Source organism: Aspergillus undulatus, assembly GCF_047715775.1.
Source record: "Aspergillus undulatus strain CBS 261.88 unplaced genomic scaffold BDV17scaffold_42, whole genome shotgun sequence".
Lineage (NCBI taxonomy): Eukaryota > Fungi > Ascomycota > Eurotiomycetes > Eurotiales > Aspergillaceae > Aspergillus > Aspergillus undulatus.
In genome coordinates this window covers 159351-176667 of record NW_027396646.1, presented here as the reverse complement: position 1 = coordinate 176667, position 17317 = coordinate 159351, and the positions used below count along the sequence as shown (strand labels likewise).

At 52.7% G+C, this 17317-nt stretch overlaps 5 protein-coding genes across 5 annotated transcripts; 3 read left to right on the top strand and 2 right to left on the bottom strand.

Moving 5' to 3' along the window:
- Nucleotides 1–37: 37 nt before the first annotated feature.
- Nucleotides 38–1271, top strand: BDV17DRAFT_269410 (cytochrome b5 reductase family protein). Its single transcript, XM_073758576.1, has one exon. The coding sequence runs from the start codon at nt 47–49 to the stop codon at nt 1196–1198; it is 1152 nt and encodes a 383-aa protein (XP_073613341.1). The 5' UTR covers nt 38–46; the 3' UTR covers nt 1199–1271.
- A 56-nt stretch (nt 1272–1327) lies between these two features.
- On the top strand, nt 1328–4159 carry lysF (homoaconitase LysF). Its single transcript, XM_073758575.1, has 2 exons — nt 1328–1863; nt 1923–4159. Exons 1-2 carry the CDS (start codon nt 1563–1565, stop codon nt 3959–3961), a joined length of 2340 nt encoding a protein of 779 aa, XP_073613340.1. The 5' UTR covers nt 1328–1562; the 3' UTR covers nt 3962–4159.
- Nucleotides 4160–4461: 302 nt separating this feature from the next.
- On the top strand, nt 4462–7843 carry BDV17DRAFT_293497 (ankyrin repeat protein; the record flags this gene model as incomplete). Its single annotated transcript, XM_073762624.1, has 2 exons — nt 4462–4901; nt 4975–7843. The coding sequence occupies 2 exons, from the start codon at nt 4462–4464 to the stop codon at nt 7841–7843; spliced, it is 3309 nt and encodes a 1102-aa protein (XP_073613339.1).
- Nucleotides 7844–7954: 111 nt separating this feature from the next.
- On the bottom strand, nt 7955–8794 carry BDV17DRAFT_293496 (alpha/beta hydrolase; the record flags this gene model as incomplete). The annotated part of the gene is made up of 1 exon (XM_073762623.1): nt 7955–8794. The coding sequence occupies one exon, from the start codon at nt 8792–8794 to the stop codon at nt 7955–7957; it is 840 nt and encodes a 279-aa protein (XP_073613338.1).
- A 364-nt stretch (nt 8795–9158) lies between these two features.
- Nucleotides 9159–17184, bottom strand: BDV17DRAFT_283254 (formin sepA; the record flags this gene model as incomplete). The annotated part of the gene is made up of 14 exons (XM_073760327.1): nt 9159–10700; nt 10769–10855; nt 11704–11713; nt 12194–12540; nt 12598–14300; nt 14337–14394; nt 14431–14480; nt 14517–14763; nt 14794–14853; nt 14887–14994; nt 15034–15048; nt 15091–15340; nt 15377–15688; nt 15728–17184. 14 exons carry the CDS (start codon nt 17182–17184, stop codon nt 9159–9161), a joined length of 6246 nt encoding a protein of 2081 aa, XP_073613337.1.
- Between the last annotated feature and the right edge of the window lie 133 nt (nt 17185–17317).

Here is a 17317-nt window from a genome sequence, read left to right as displayed (position 1 = left end):
GAGTTGTTTCAATTTTTGCTATACTTGTTGACCTTCTTTTCATCCCATGAAGCCCAGAACCCGGTTACGGGGCTTCCTCCTTCCTCACAATGCGTGTCCCGCAGCCGCGAGGTCGCTAGCACGACCGCAGCGACGCAATGCCACCACTTCTACCTCCTCGACCTCGTCGCCCACTTCTCAAATTCGGTGGCTGCGTTTGACTGTGGTAACAGTCACCGCAGCTGGAATTGGCGCGTACATAAAATGGTTGCAAGATTCGGGCTCTTCGACGACCCTGAACCCTGCCCGCTTTACGCCGTACACACTGGTTTCTCGGGAGACCGTCTCGTCAACCGGCAGCCTTTTCACGATTAAACCTCCAAAGTCAGATGGAAGCAATTTCGAGGTATATGATGCTGCCTGGAAGACCGGAGTATGGAGTGTTATGTTCAAGCAACCGCAGCTGCAGATCGGCAGGGACTATACTCCGCTGCCATCGACGGACCCTGATGGGGACGACGAGTGCTTGCGGTTTTTCATCCGTAAAGACCCTTTCGGCGAAGTCTCGCGATACTTGCACAGTCTAAAGATAGGAGCGCCTATCGAAGTGCGAGGACCCCGGATCGAGTGCGAGATCCCATCGAACACGAAAACAATCCTCTTCATCGCCGGCGGGACGGGAATTGCACCTGCTCTACAAGCGGGGCATACTCTCCTTCGTCGTACGGACCAAACTAATAAACCCAAAATACATATTCTCTGGGCGAATCGACGGCGAGAAGACTGCAAGGGTGGGCGCAATGAGATTACAGATTCGGAGGTTGAGACACAAACGTCATGGCTCTCTAGACTCTTCAAGCCCTCAAAATCAGCCGTTACTCCTGGTCCTAGTGATGTACGAGATATTATGGACGGGTCTCTTATCGTACAGGAACTGGAGGCTCTCAAAGCGCAATATCCTGAGCAGGTTACTGTGCAATATTTCGTCGATGACGAGAACAAGTTTATTGGAAAGAAATCCATATCAGATCTCACCGAAGCCGCTTCACCCTCCCCTGGCACGCAAAGCGGCAATCTGATATTCGTTTCAGGACCAGAAGGTTTCATCAGCTATATGGCCGGACCGAAGCTTTGGGCACAAGGGATGGAGCTGCAAGGTCCTCTCCGGGGCATCATCAAGGAGCTTGACCTCAAGGATTGGGCTGTTTGGAAGCTCTGAAGCCTCTGATCCACGGCTCCATGAGCAACACTAGTAACGAATAGATATAAATCGTCTCCATCCAACAATGTCCGTAACAACGAAGTAAACCTCCGGGAGCAACGATTAACTCCGATAACGGAGAATCTTGGTGCGTTAACCGTCTTTGCCGAGGCGTTCCCCGGACAGACCAATGACAACCAGTGCCACCTGATTCGTCAGGAACAAAAAATGAGTAGCAGGCCTTAAAAAACATCCAGGCCGATTTCACCAACTTCTCCGCACTCCGCAGGAACAATCATGACGGTGAGTACCCTTTAACGCTGCAATTGGGATTTTGCAGAATCTCCTTCGACTTCGTACATTGAATAAGCGTACTGACTTTATGCAGTCACGATTAATGTCGCAAAGAGGCCTCGGCCGCCGCTTGGTGGTGCTCCGATGCGCCATGTCGAAGAGTCATCAGCAACGGACATTCACAACAACCAGACGGCAATTCCAAGACGTTTTCCAGTCGCAGCTCGAAGATCCTTCTTCCGCCGCACTCTTTTCCGCCCTCAACACCTCGAAGGCCGTGCCCCAGACTCTTACCGAGAAGATTGTACAGCAGTACTCAGTAGGTTTGCCACAGGGCAAATTCGTCAAGGCCGGAGACTATGTTACCATTTCACCCCACCGTTGCATGAGTATGTTCATGAATGATGATTAAAGAATATTACTTTGACAGTGTCTGACTCTCGAACAGCCCATGACAACAGTTGGCCCGTCGCATCCAAATTCCTGTCCATCGGAGCATCCAACCTGAACAACCCGGATCAGATTGTAATGACCCTCGACCACGATGTGCAAAACAAGTCAGAAAAGAACTTGAAGAAGTATCGTCAGATTGAGGAGTTTGCTACCCAACACGGCGTGGAGTTCTATCCAGCTGGCAGAGGTATCGGTCATCAGATTATGATCGAGGAGGGGTATGCCTGGCCTGGAACTCTGTGCACTGCGAGTGACAGCCACTCCAACATGTACGGTGGTGTTGGATGCTTGGGGACTCCAATTGTTCGAACTGATGCGGCTAGTATTTGGGCAACTGGCAAAACCTGGTGGCAGATTCCTCCCATTGCAAAGGTAACTTTCACGGGGTTCCTTCCGGCCGGTGTGACCGGTAAGGATGTGATCGTCGCCCTTTGTGGTCTGTTCAACAAAGACGATGTTTTGAACCATGCGATCGAGTTCACTGGGTCGGAGGAAACGATGCGCGGCCTGTCGGTGGATACTCGATTGACCATCGCGAATATGACGACTGAATGGGGTGCTCTATCGGGACTGTTCCCCATTGACAGTGTGCTGAAGGGATGGCTAAGAGGAAAGGCTACTACGGCGGCCATGGGCCTTGCGGACGGCCCTTTCAAGACTCTGGCTGCTGAGCGATTCACACACCCGCGTCTGGAACAGCTGTTCGAGAATCCATTGACCGCGGATAAGGGTGCCAAATATGCCAAGGAGCTCTTCTTGGACCTCTCTACTCTTTCTCCTTATGTCTCCGGTCCCAACTCAGTCAAGGTTGCCACACCTTTGAAAGAGCTTGAGACTCAGAACATCAAGGTGAACAAAGCCTATCTGGTCTCCTGCACAAATTCGCGCGCCTCGGACATTGCTGCTGCCGCAAAGGTCTTCAAGGATGCTGCCGAGAAGAACGGTGGCAAGGTTCCCAAGATTGCCGACGGTGTCAACTTCTACATCGCAGCTGCATCAATTCCCGAGCAGCTGGCAGCTGAGGGTACTGGGGACTGGCAGACGTTACTAGAGGCCGGGGCCACAGAGCTGCCCGCTGGATGTGGACCTTGCATTGGTATGGGCCAGGGTCTGCTGGAACCTGGAGAGGTCGGTATCAGTGCCTCCAACCGCAACTTCAAGGGTCGCATGGGTAGCACCGACGCCAAGGCGTACCTTGGGAGTCCAGAGGTTGTCGCTGCTAGTGCTTTGAGCGGTAAGCTCAGCGGACCTGGCTGGTACGAGACCCCCGAGGGTTGGACCGAAGTGGTTCGGGGGGAAGGCGACGGCATCCGGGAAGAGGACCGCATGCTTACAGCCGAAGAACAGTTGGAAAAGCTGATCGGTCAAATGGATGATCTTGTGGCCGATGGCGAGGCGCGTTTCGCCCAAGAGGCCCCCGCTGCTGCTGAAGTCGAGCAGTCCGAGCAAGGTCTGACTGAGATCTACCCCGGTTTCCCCGAAAGGGTATCTGGAGAAATTGTTTTTTGTGACCAGGACAACAACAACACTGATGCGATCTATCCCGGAAAGTACACTTACCAAGATGATGTGTCGCCCGAGATCATGGCCAAGGTCTGCATGGAAAACTACGACCCTCAATTCTCGACCATCGCGAAGGAAGGAGATATCCTAGTCAGTGGTTTCAACTTCGGCTGTGGAAGTTCCCGAGAACAAGCTGCTACTGCCATTCTGGCAAAGAAGATCCCCTTGGTTGTGTCAGGCAGCTTCGGAAACATTTTCTCCCGCAACAGCATCAACAACGCCCTGATGGGTCTGGAAGTTCCTCGATTGATCAGCCGCCTCCGTGAGACTTTCGACTCTGGCGACAAAGTCCTCACTCGTCGCACGGGCTGGACTCTGACCTGGGATGTACGGAAGAGCCAAATTGAAGTTCAGGAGGGCCCCAACGGACCCAAGTGGACTCAGAAGGTTGGAGAATTGCCTCCTAATGTCCAAGAGATCATCGCCAAGGGAGGTTTGGAGAAATGGGTTAAGAACGCCATTGGTGCTTAAGACTTAGCGAGTGTGTTCCTGACCGATGGGGTTGATTTTTTTGTTCTATATACCCAACGGGGCTCCTTGCTTGAGAGGAACTCAACTGCATTCAGGTGCTCGTGTCTCATTTGCTATTGTACAGTTTAGAGGAGTACTGCATGGCGGATCTGTATAGAAAAGCGATATTATTGCTCAATCTAGACCAGTTTTGAAGACCTGCATGTTCTCATGACCAACCAGTGTTTTAGCCCTGCATTAGCTCGCCAATATTGTGTCGAGCAGAGGCTGATATGCTAGTGCCTGTTTCAATCGCAGATGCGTGGAGGCTGTGCTCTCTTCTCAGCCCCATTGTCGCATCCAAGCCTCGTGCTACCCACCCCGACGCTTTCTCCTCTTTTCTCCTCTTCCTTTCTCCAGATGTCGTCTGTGCTTATTTATTGACTCGACCCAGGTCTCACGATCTACCACGGCTGTTAAACCAGCACGAAAACCATGGTCCCTATCCGACCGTCCCAAGCATGGACCCCGTCTCTGCATTTGGCTTGATCTCGGGAGCTTTCCAGGTCGGCCAAGTCATCACCGAAACACTTGCTGGTCTGGCGAGTCTTCGCGAGAAATATCAGCATGCGGATCTTACGATCGGAACCCTCGAGCAACAATTGAGGACTATCAGAGCTGCGATCACGCATTTGGAGGATTGGACACGAGTCAGGCTTCGTGAATCACCAGCAGAATACAGCAGAAGCCTGGACGTTGCGCTCGATGGCTGCCGCACAGTCATGGAAGCTCTGTCCAACGAGGTCCTGATATTGACACAGAACGTGTCATCGAATGAGGCTACAATTGGATTCAGAACTCGAATGAGAGTTGTCTGGAGAGAAGATGTGATGAGAGGGCATCAGGATAGACTTCATTCTCAGGTTGTTGCGCTTCAATTGCTGGTGCAAGCCTGTCAATGGTGGGTTGTTTCTATTTTTCACGTCCAACTTCAACAAAGTCAATGAGATTGACCGGGGTCATCCTGTATCCAGCCAATCCTCTGCAGAGCAAGTTGAACTTTTGCGCAAAGCAGAAAACCGTCACATTATTTGGAAGGTTGCCGACGATGCTGCGACGCTTCGTTCCTCAACCACGTACACAGGCTCCCGAATCCATACGCCTTCCACTGTGAGCCAGCGCGAGTCGTCGACAGGCGATACGGTCTTTGACTTTGACCGGACTCTGGCTACCACCTTGCCATACCTACGTGTACCGCAACGTCCGTACTCGAGGGCAGGGACTACGTCGACCACGAGTAACGACAACCGGAGCCAGACGACTGATGAGGGTTATGCCAGCGGCATGGCGACAAGCACATCAGTGTCCCGAACAGGCAGTTTAGTGTTGCCCGGCCACCCTTCTGGTACAATAAGCCCAACAATTGGCCACAGCAACAGTGCCACTCTGAGTCCTACCGCACGTACACCAAGTTCGAATCATACGCGGCGTTCCAAGTCCGATTCTGGTCAAGCCATCTTGCTTAGCCAAAGCGCAGGGTCAAAGCGCGAAAAGATTCAATCCGTGTTTCGTCGCTTCAGCCAAACGAGCATGAAGTCCGGATCTCCAGCGCAGGGCCCTACCCGAGGTTTGACAGATGGTTTGACAGATGGTTTGGGCTACACTCGGCGGCGTCCGCACGATAGAGATGTCCACACCAGCATTGATCTAACGTCTGTGGAGGGAGCAAGTGCCCCCTTAATTGTCAAGACAGCTCAAACAGGCTCTTGGACAGATGTCGAAAAACTGATTGAAAGGGGGTGTGACCTGGAGGCGAGGCATCTTCAATCTCGGAGAACTGCACTACTTGTCGCAGCGCATTGTGGTAACGAGGCCGTGGTGGACCTTCTGATACGCAAGAACGCGCGCATCGATGCAGTCGACAAGTCGGGATCAACAGCCTTGCACCTTGCAGCTTCGCGTGGCCATTGTGGAGTTCTTGAGCTACTGCTTCTTTCCGAGGGCACGAATCTAGAAGCACGGGACTCTAGAGGACGGACGACCCTCTGGGTCGCAGCTGAGCGAGGTGAAATAGAAGCTACTCATCTTCTGCTCCTGTCTCGAGCAAAAGTCAACTCACGAGCGGATGGACAGATGACTGCGCTCCACGCGGCAGCCAAGCAGGGGGATGACACCACTGTTAGGCTCCTAGCCAGTGGAGGCGCAGATATTGAAGCCAAAGACGGTTCTTTGATGACAGCATTGCATTACGCTTGTGAGAAAGGCCATGTTAAAGTGATTGAAATCCTTCTTGACAACAAAATCAATGTTGACGTCCCTGGCTCTGACAAAAGAACCCCACTCATCTGTGCAGCTGCTGTCGGTGAGCTTTCAGCAACCAAATCGCTTCTGAAAAGAAAAGCCTCCAGTCGATGCGTCGATGATGCCGGTATGACTGCCCTGCATTGGGCTGCATACAACGGTCATACAGAAGTTGTGGAGATTCTCAGTAGTAAGAAAGGCTCCTTGGCTATTGTGAATGTCGCAAAAAGAACAGCGCTTCATCTAGCAGCTATGAACTCACAGTTTGCCGTCGTGGAACTTCTTCTTCGCAAACAGGTACCGACAGAAATGCGGTGTCAATCCGGCTTGACGGCCCTCCATTATGCATGTCTTGCCAACAGTACTGAGATCTCAAAGTTGCTGCTGATGTCAGGCGCCCATATCGAGGCTCAGATAGAGGGAGAGCTACAGAGGCGCCCTGTCCATATCGCAGCTATCCAGGGCTCGATGGGACTTCTTAACCTGCTTTGTGACAAAGGTGCTGCCCTAGAAGCTCGGGACTCGCTGGGATATCGAGCCCTGGGGGTGGCATGCCGAGCCGGCCATGCTGCTGCCGTTCAGAACTTACTCGACCGTGGATCACCGGTACATCTTCCGCCGGATACTTGGGCCCGGGATGATTCGCCTTTGTGCCTTGCTGCAATGGGTGGGCATCTTCCGGTCATCGCACTTTTGCTAGAGCGCGGTGCATCCGTGTTGAAACAGGACGAGCAAGAATGGTGGCCTTATCAACACACAGCATATCATGGCCACCCGCGCGCTCTCGAACTTCTCCTATCACGTACCCTTGTCAGCGCAAGCAGAGAGGGTCTCAGCGCCAAGCTACAACTGGATACTATCGGATTCGCTCCGGCGGCAGATATATCGGATGGGTGCAAAAAAGAGGTTTTAGATCTACTACGACGAGCACGACATCAGCCAGAATCTCTCGCATCCGGTGCATTAGCCTCGAGAGATTCTGCACATACGTCGGGAACGCATCAGGCGAACCAGGGTCCCCAAGCCGCGAGCAGGGGTCCTGTAACAGCGCATCATATATCGTCTCTGGGGACGGTCCCAGAAACAGCAAACAGAGCCGGCTCTGTTCAGGAACTTCCCGGCACATTGGAACAAGGTCTCCCCGACAGTCGATCACAGACACCAGAGCAGATGCATCGACCCCTGGATATTTTAGACCGAACGCCACCCCGTCCAATATCGGGAACAGCCATTTATCGCAATATATCTCTAGCTCCTGGGCACAGTCCACAAGCATTGTTCACGTCAGAGTCCCAGCAGCTCCCGACTCCACCAGGGGCCCCATTGAGTCACCCTACTCCCGTACGTGAACCCATCATCCAGCCTGATGGTCTTCTTCGAAATGCAGACCTTTTTGGAGCTCGTTTCATAAATACTCCCGTGTCCGTGATTGGGGGAAGCGCGACTCGTGGTCAACAAGCATGTCCCTTCCATAATCAGGGTTTGGAATTCTGGACCAGCAACCGAGCAGAGTGGCCTGTTGACTCTGATTCGGATTCGTTTTCCACTGCTTCGGAAGGTACAGACTTTCCTTCTCCAGATATAGCCGAGCTTCCTGCCTGACGTCGCAATATTTTTGTTATATACTCAAGCATCTTCTCTAATCCATACCAGGAAGAGCGGTTTGTTTCTGACCTTTATCCAAAACTGACGTTTTCCTGAGTCCAACACAGCCTATATGCTGCTTCGTTCTTCAAAGGATCGTAAAATCCTATCAAAGCCCTCAGGCTCCTTAACCGAGTGCCCGTCATTCTCAGCCCCCGTAAACTCAAGCCATTGGACAGGCATTCCCATCGTCTCTTCCAAAGCCCTCCTCGCCTGTCTCGCTAGCTCGATCGACACGAACGCATCGTCAGCCCCATGCATCAAAAGCACCGGCACCGAGAGCACAACCGTATCAACATCATCAGTTTTGCCCAGCTCAGAACCAGGCCATATCTCCTTCGAGAAGAACTCCAACGCAGCCTTCGCCCGCCCATTCCCATCTCCTCGATCACCCACCCGTAACCCCTCAATATCACCCGCAAACAGCAGCCACCCACAAGTCCCCAGAAAACCACCCATCCTCTCTCCCAGACCATCCTCAGATGCCCCAAGAGAAAACAAAGTCCACAACCCCGTCGCCATCTCCTGACTCATCCCACCCAAAATCACCCTTTCTCCACCCCCCAGGATAGCAACCTCCTTCTTCAAAACGCCCCTAACAAAACGCACCGACTCCCCCAACCCTTCCAGCTGCGTCTCCCTCCCTTCATCCGGATACACCAGCGAAGGAAGGTCAAACCAAGCAGTCAAGTCCTCAAAAGTCTCACTCCAGCGTAATCGCGCGGTAGGGAAGACCCAGCGCCAGGTTGACAGGGCTGCGGGCGGATTCTTGCCGTGTGAGGTCTGTGAGAAGAAGACTTCCTCTGCGGATTCCGGGCCATTGCTTCCGCGGCCGTGGAGGAGGATGCAGGTGTGCGCGTGGTTGGAGGGGCTAAGCGGGGTGATGATGTGAGGTTCGGGATAAGGCATTATTAATTTGGGGGCTTGTTGGGGGATGAGATGCTGAAGCTGACTTTGACGAGGGGCTTTGTCGTGATTGAATGTTGGGGGAAGGTGTAAGAGCGGAAGAGATAGGAGCGCTAAGCAGATGTGCCCAGGGAACCCTAAAAAGTAAATGATGCGTAATGCTGCTGATTCCGAACATTTTATGATATATTTAATGAGCGTAAGGCCTAGCTTAAGGGAAATCTGGGTACCTCAAGATTCATTGGTGATATTACATTATTCTTATAACCAACCCGAATGGCACCGATTAGCGGTGGCCCGCAAAGCTTTGGTGTAGACAGAATGTGGCGCAACGCGGCTCAAGACATCCCAACAGGCAACGTGACAGCTACTTCCCCACGCAAAACTTCTCAAAGACCACACCCAACACATCCTCAACATCACCGCTTTCCCCCTTACCAGTGATCGAAGCGAGCGCATCAGCAGCATACCGCAAGTGCTCCGCAGCCATTACAATATCCACCTCCTGCGACCGATCGTGCATCCCATGAGACGAAGGAGTAGCTTGCGCCAGGAAATCATCCAAGCTCCGCAGGCATAGTTGCAGAGTTGTACTTTGTCGATGGCTCACACCTAGCGAATCTTCCCAGTATGACCGGTCATATTGACCGTTTGTGTCTCCTTCTACTCCAGATGGAGTGACCATTTCCTCAAAGGTTGAGATTAGGCCCTGTAGGAAGGCCGGCCAGGTGTTCGTCTCGGTTTGAGAAAGCGCATATGAGGGTTCGATGCACGTAATGCCGTAGAGGCGCTTTGTCGACACTTCGGGGAAGAGTTGTTTCAGCTTGAGGGCTAACTCATGCGGTATTTGACCAGACTCGCTCTGAAGATGTGGTGGTAGTTGGTCACACTTGTTAATGGCCACGATAATTTGCTTTCCCGCGGCCACACACTCATTGGCCGCGTGAACGACGTCGGGCTCGACGGCAAGACAATACGGAGTTGCGGCATCGGATCCACTCTCTACAGAAATGACCACAACGACGATATCAGATTCCAAAGCCCGCGCGCGAGCCCTCCGGATGCCCTCTTTCTCAACAGCGCCAATCACTATCGCATTCCCGGATGGGCTACTAGGCTCCGATCGAATACCTGCCATATCACCCAGCTTGCAATACCAACCGCCCAGGTCGATCCCAACATCCACGATATCCCTCGTAGTGCCTTCTTCCGTACTGACAATAGCCGCCTCCCGGCCAACAATCCTGTTCAAAAGCGAGCTTTTGCCCGCATTTGGCGCCCCAAGCAGGGCAACCTTAATACCGCTCCTCATTAGCTCGCCCTTTGATGCATTCTGAATATGCAGCGCAATCTGCCGACTAAGAGCCCGCACCTGCGAAGCAACAGATAGAACTAACTCATCAGAAGACTCATCGAAATGCTGATCTTCCGAGAAATCGATCAGCGCCTCCAGCTCCCCCCGCGCGTAGAGTAATTGCAGCCGCCACTGTTCGTACCGTTTCCCCAGCGCATCACTCGCGCCCCGTACAGCCAAGCGACGCTGCTGTTCCGTATCTGCCGCTAATGTATCACCCAGCGCCTCAATCTGAGGGAGATCAAGACGGTCGTTCATGAACGCCCTTCGGGTGAACTCGCCTGCCTCTGCGTACCGCACCGAGCGGTCTACACTGCCGGTACTCGCGACGGCTGTCAGGACGGACCGGACGATCGCTGATCCTCCATGTAGATGAAACTCGAGTACATCCTCCCCGGTGACGGTCTTTGGTCCTGGAAAGTATAGCACTAGAGCTCCGGCATCCAAAACACATGCCTGGCGAGATGAGTAGCTCGAGGCCGGGTCGTAGAGGGTGCGAACGGCCGCATAACGGGGTCGCGGTAGTGGCGCGTTAGGACACAGTGCTTTGTATACCTAGAGACAAAGCCAATGGCAATCAGCCCTGGTCTAGTACTTCTCGATGAGGTATGTAATTCACTTACCTCGACACAAGCCGGTCCAGAAACTCTCACCACAGCAATCGCAGCTCGACCAGGAGCCGTAGAGAGTGCATATATGGTGGAGTCGCCCTCATGAGCCAAACGAGTCGGCCGTGACGCCGAGAAGCATCGGCTTTGCGCTGCGGATGGTATGGAGGTATTCAACGCATGGCGGACTGGATGCGCTCTACCCCAAAGTCGGGCCAATGGCGAGCGAACGGGGGTAACAACCCATCGCAAGTGTCGAAACAGAGTTTCCCGCATGCGCGGAGACGGGGAAGGGTTATCAACGTGAATTGGTGAAAAAAAAAAAAAAAAAAAAAAAAAAAAACTGGAGCAAATTGAGCGTTGAGTTGTTCTTGCTCGGAGGTGTCGGGGAAGATACAAGCTCCGCATCACGTGATCTTATACGGTACATGTTCAGCAAGACAAAAGCAGGCCAATGACCTGGAAGACATCATACAGCTAGTGTTAAACCAGGTTTTGGAATTGATAGTATTCAATCACTTCGCCACGCCCGCGTGCCGAATAACAGACTCGTACGCTCAATTCTTGACCAATACGACCACGACTATTAGGCCAGACATATCAACACAATAAGGAGAAAGAGAAGGAGAATATGTACACAGACAGCAGTCGACTCAGAGAAGACAGAGAAAAAAGAAATGGAAATGCTCAGGAATGCGGTGAAAGATGTACTATCGAAAGGGAAAACAAGGGTGACAAACAGTAATCGCAGGATGATGCAGGAAAACATGGAATGAGAGGCAGGAGGAAAAGATGATCATAACATCAAACCTGGTCCCGTCACGCTGGCTAGTATCAAAGACAAAACATGAAAAACATGCAACGAAAGGGTGAGGAGTCGGGGATGGGATGGGCGAGTCGAAGAGGTATTATACATGACAAGGTAATAATAATGGGTTCTCCGAGACGACATCAAAAATTCTATCAAACATTAGATTAGGGAATGGAAGTGGTAGTAGGTTGGTGCGTGGTGTCATTTCTCCTTCGTATTAGCTTGACGAAGGCCGTTTCTCATCGTCAGCCGCATCAGAGGCATTAGATGATAAGACAATGGTTGGAGGGTTCGAGGTCGGGTTTTCTCCGTTTGGCGGACTGGACAAAGCCATGCTGTTTGGATCTGCCACTTCATCAAGCGACGTCGAGGTCGGTTCGGTCACAGGGGATAGAGGCGTAGTATCAGTGCTGTCTTTGCTTCCGCTCGTTCCGTTGTTGCGCCTCCTTGCCCGGCGTTTTCTTCGTTCCTCTTCTGCACTCTCTCTACGTCTTCGAGTGCGTTCCGGGTCGGGGTTATCTCTTAGCCCTTGCAGCATGCTTGCTGCGCGGTCGGCAACGTCTTCGCTTTCCGAGACATTCGGTGAGTCCCCTTCGCCTTCTTGAAGGGGAGGACTTAATAGGGCGGACTCTGAGGCGTTCGGATCGGCAGCGGCACTGTTCTCCCCGTCACCGCCGTTCTCTGCATTTTCGGCGTCTTCAAGATCTGGTATCTTTTGCCCTGAGGCGACTCGGACCTGGTGCCGTTCCTTTAATCTCGCACGGCGACGACGATCACGCTGGTCCTTCGCCTGAGGGGCAGCAGCACGCAGCTTCTCCAAAAGCGAATCCATAGCTCCGCTTGTAGCCGGCGAAGCTGGAGCATCTGCATTGGTACCTGCGCCATTTGCAAGGCCGGCATTGATGCGTTTGCGATTCAAGGACGCTTCTATACGCTTTCTGTTCTCCTCCAGTGCCAAGTTCTTCTCCTTGGATTTCTATAAATCCGATTAGTACTGTTCGAAAAAGGTGTAACAAAAACTGCGCCAGCTTACCTTCCACTCTTGTAAGAATGCAGATAACTTCGCGAAGAAGTCTCTCCGAGCACCCTCGTCGGTGTTATCTTCGCCATAAAAGACCATGATATCATCAAACGACTTGACCATAGTTTCCAGATAGAGCTGCAACTGCTCTGCTTTCCGCCTAGCATCCTTCATACTGCGTTGGGTAATCTGGCTGACTCGGTCTTGAGGGTGGAACTTCTTCGGATCACTGAGATTGCCCGCATCCAAGCTTGCCTGCACATTCTTGATGTTGTCAATGTACTTCTTCGCATCCGTCCGCAGTAAATCGACGTTGAGCTTCTGAAGGCCAATAACGCCGCTGATTTGCTCGGTGAAATCTTCCCACTCGGGATATTGAGTTCGGACAATACGTTCAACAAGGTCTGCGAATGTGGTCTCGTTCTTGTCATCTTTGACCATTCCGAGACGGGCCAAAGAACTCAGCTTGAAACCCTGGGCTTGTTTATTGGCGTCGTTCATGAAGTTACCGATGTCAAGAATCAAGCCGAGCACGTTCATCAAGGAGACAGAGTCTCTCAAAGATTCGCTTACTCGTGTAACTTCCTTGATCTTGGCAGAGATATGCTCATAGTCCGGTTCGAAGGATCGGGTCAAAGCAAGTGCGCGCATTCTCGCCTTCCAGTAGTGATTGAGTTCAAACGCAGTGAAAAGGTATATCTGATCTTCACGAGTAAGATCGTTGGGATCTTGTTCTCGATCAGATCTGGCAGCATCAGGTCCAGTCCAGTCCTTGCTATATGGCGCCATGAGCTTCGATACGTTCTCCGGTATTGTGCACATTTCGTCTCGTTGCAGGAATTCCATAACGACCATGTTGTCCAGCATTTCTGTGTCACAATGGATAATCCTTTGGACAACGTCTTCAGCAGGGAACTGGGAGAACTTGGAGAGGGCAATCTGGAAATTTTTGGACAGATCGTTTGAGATAATTTGCTTCTTGTCTTTGCGTTGCTTGGCCGCCACACCACCGCCGAAGATTTTAGTCTCCTTGGCCATGAATAGACGCTCAACCTCATCCAACACTCCTCGTTTCGCCAACTCAACGTATTTCTCCTCCTTCTCCTGTGGGGTTGTGCCGTGAGTTGCCCATACTGTGACTTGAGGGGTATCGACCTTATCCCAGTGAAGGGCCTTGAGCTTCTTCTTAGGCCTGATGGATGACATAGCAGGGATGGCATTAGCTGGGAGACCCTGAGAAGCCAAGTAGTTTGCTCTCCAACCACCGATGACTGTGCCGGGAGGTGGAGGGGGAGGAGGTACCCCGAACGCTCCACCAGGAGGCGGCGGTGGGGGTGGTGGCCCTCCAAAGCCACCAGGGGGTGGTGGAGGTGGGGGAGGAGGAGGCCCACCAAGACCGCCAGGAGGAGGAGGTGGAGGGGGTGGAGGAGGAACGGCTGCACCTCCTGGGGGCGGCGGCGGAGGGGGAGGCGGAGGGGGAGGTGCTCCAGAGACGCCTGGTGGCGGAGGTGGTGGAGGCGGAGGAGGCGGGGGTGCTGCAGCTGCAGCTCCTTCATCGTCAGCTTTCTTTTCGTCCGCTGGAGCTTCATCGACCTTCGCGGATGCATCTTCTGCTGGCTGTTCGGGTTCAGCAGGCTTAGTGTCTTCCGACTCAGCGGCAGCACCAATCTTCGGAACCTTGGCAGCAATCTCACCTAGAAGGCCGGTTGCTTGTTCTGGGTTCATGCGTGGCCGGTGAAGATCCACTAGACGCGCCTTTTCATAGACAACGTCCTCATCATTCTGGCCTTGCTCCTCGGTGGGTGTGTCCTCCGCACCGTGAATGTAGGTTCTCTTGCGGTACACGGATCCCACTGGGTTCAGGCTGAGGTTTAGGCGAGCCTGCTCCTCGAACTCTTCGCTAGGTCCAGCATCGCCGTCCATCTGCTCACGAAGTTCGCGCAGTCGATCTGACGGACCGTGTTGGCCCCAGACCTTGCCTTCTAACTTGAATTGGGTCTTTGTTCTTTCAAGCTGCTTCTCAAGTCGTCCAAGCAGTCTTTCCCGGTCCAAAATACCTCTCATCTGAGCTGGATCTGTCTCGGCTTCTCCCATGTTGGACTTCTTGGCATTCGACGCCGCAATATCCTGTGCGTCTCGAAGCATGAGGTAAAGTTCGCGAGTCTCAAGCTCGTTTCGCTGCAGCTCCTGAGCACGAAGTCTCTGTACATCAGCGAGCTCAGCCTTGATCATCTCATTTTGCCTGCTTTGTAGTTCGATGATACCGGTCTGTTCGTCGATCTGCTTCTGTAGCTTTTTGACCAAACCGTCCGCACCCAACTCAACCTGCGCCTTCATCTCATCGCGTTCGGCAATTGCAGCCTCCGCGATCTGCCGAGCTTCCAGATTCTCATCGTACGCCTGCCTGGCCTCTGCATCCGTATGAAGCCTGTCGAGCAAGCTTTGTACAGTGAAAGTCAATCCCTGCCGCAGGTCCAGATCCGGTAACCTTCTATCCATCGCCACATAGCTCAGCATAGCATCCACAAGCTGGTACATCCTAAGACCATCTTCTCCAGAGTTCTCCCTGATGAGAAGTAGATGCTGTAGAGCTGAAAGGAAGTAGTCGTGGGCTCTTGTTCCATTGATGCGGGTTGCGATGGCGTCCGTAATTTGAAGAGGATCGGTCATGTCCTTCACTTCTCCCTCGATACTATCCTTCGTACTGCTGCCCTCGCGTTGCAGAAGATCTTCGTAATCGATGGCCTCATTCTCCCTGAAGTGCTCAATCTGCTTATCAATAACCTCGTACTGGAAGCCCTCCATCTTCGACAAGAGACGTTTGATGCCGCATGATGTGAATTGTGCTCGGATATGGCATCGTAGCTGCAGGTCATGCTCTGGTGCATCCACCAGCATATTGATCAGGATCATGGTAGAAACCGCATATTCCATGAGAAGGTTCTCCATTCCAACACCACCGCTGCGGTACTCCTCGCTTGCACCAACCAGACTTCCCATTTTCCCACGGCCATCAATTGTTACCTCCACAATGCGCATCCAGGCATCGAAGCGGCCGGTTTCATTTTGCTGGTTTTTGACATGGTCCATAGCCTGCAAAACCCTTTCATGGCCTTGCCCTTCACCCCAGTGGCATAGGAACGTGAGAACCTCACTGGCGAGTTTTCGTGTGTTCAACCGGGGAGAAAGTAGCGTACTGATAAGCGCCACAATGATCTGTTGATGGGTGAGAGCGTCGTCCGCGCCATATTTATTGTTCATCAGCGCTTTCAAACACTTGACGATATCGTATTCGCGATCCAAATCCTTGTCGCCAGATGGGGGTGCTGGGACTGGACCCGTAACTTTTTTGCGGTTGATCTTGACAAGCACGTTGGTCAAAGCAATCTGACCTTGCGCTTCAACAAAGGCTTTCACCCAACTGATCGGTTGTGTTCGTAAACTGACACTCAAACTGGCCAATTGCTTGGAGGTAATTGTGTCATCCATTACCTTCTTCACATACCATTCAGGACTGCCCTCCTCATCCGCTCGTTCAAGTATACCTGATGGACCCTCATGTCCGTGGCTAGTTTGGCGCGCATTTTGCTTGCGCTTCTGTTCTCCTTGTAATTCTGTCAAGCGATCTTGATGAACCAGCGTCCATTTCTTCGCTGCTGGATATGCCATCATTTGCCGTCTAGCCTGCTCCGGTAAATTTTGCCATCCTCGTTTCTGCATCAACTCAAGGAATAGCTGGTCCACGACACGATCATCCCTTGGCCTTGTGAGATATTGCTCCGTATTGTGCACTCTAGGCTGAGCGGGTGGTATTGGTGATCGTGCGCTCGATCCGCGACCAGAATCTACAACTCCAAAGTAGGTCTGCCGATCAGACGAATGAGAAGGGCCGATCGTGCGCGATGAACTATCCCCCGAAAGATAACTTGAACCCCGGGTATTCGATGATAATGAAGAATGGACACTAGCTTGGTCGATAGACATGCGCGAATTCGTCGAAGAATCTACCGTCGATGATGAGTGATGACTGAACCCAGTATTGGCCGCAGAACTTCCAGGTCTCCCCCACTGCTGATATCGCGCCCCTCTATCACCCGCAGAGCTCGAGCTCATCGCTACGCCCGCCGCATGTGGCGGCGGCCGGGGCCCCGTAGGGTGCGAATATTTCTGATTACACTGCATATCGGCCGGATTCCACGCCGGGTATTGATGGAAATCCCCAGCGCCTTTCGCTAAATTGCCTGGCGAAGGCTCTTTCCGAGGAGAGGTTTCGGCTCGGCCGAGGTAATCGACGGGAATTGGCGACTTGGTATCGGTGGATAAGCTATCAAAAGGAATCGATGTGATCGGACCAGCTGAGGACGAAAGGTAAGAGGCGTCTATATCGTGGCCGCAGTCCACGGACTGTACCGAGGACCGCTTCGAATATCGTGATGATCGTGAACCGGCAGCACTTGATGGCGGGGCGAGGCTCTCCCAACTCCCATGGGCATCGTACCGGTCCTCCGCTGGTTTCTCCTTGTGCAGCTTCCTTCCGAAAAACGATTTGCCCGCCGATGTTTGTCTCGATTTGTCAGAGGCGGATGTGGTAGTTGGCATCTTGACGTCCGTCGCTGGGGAGGTTCAAAGCGTAGCATGGGCGTTTTGTCCGCTGAACAAAGAGCCGGCTAAGTCTCTTCTTCAGGGATTTGTGTCGATAATAAGCGGACGATCAGGACTCCGCACAGAAGAC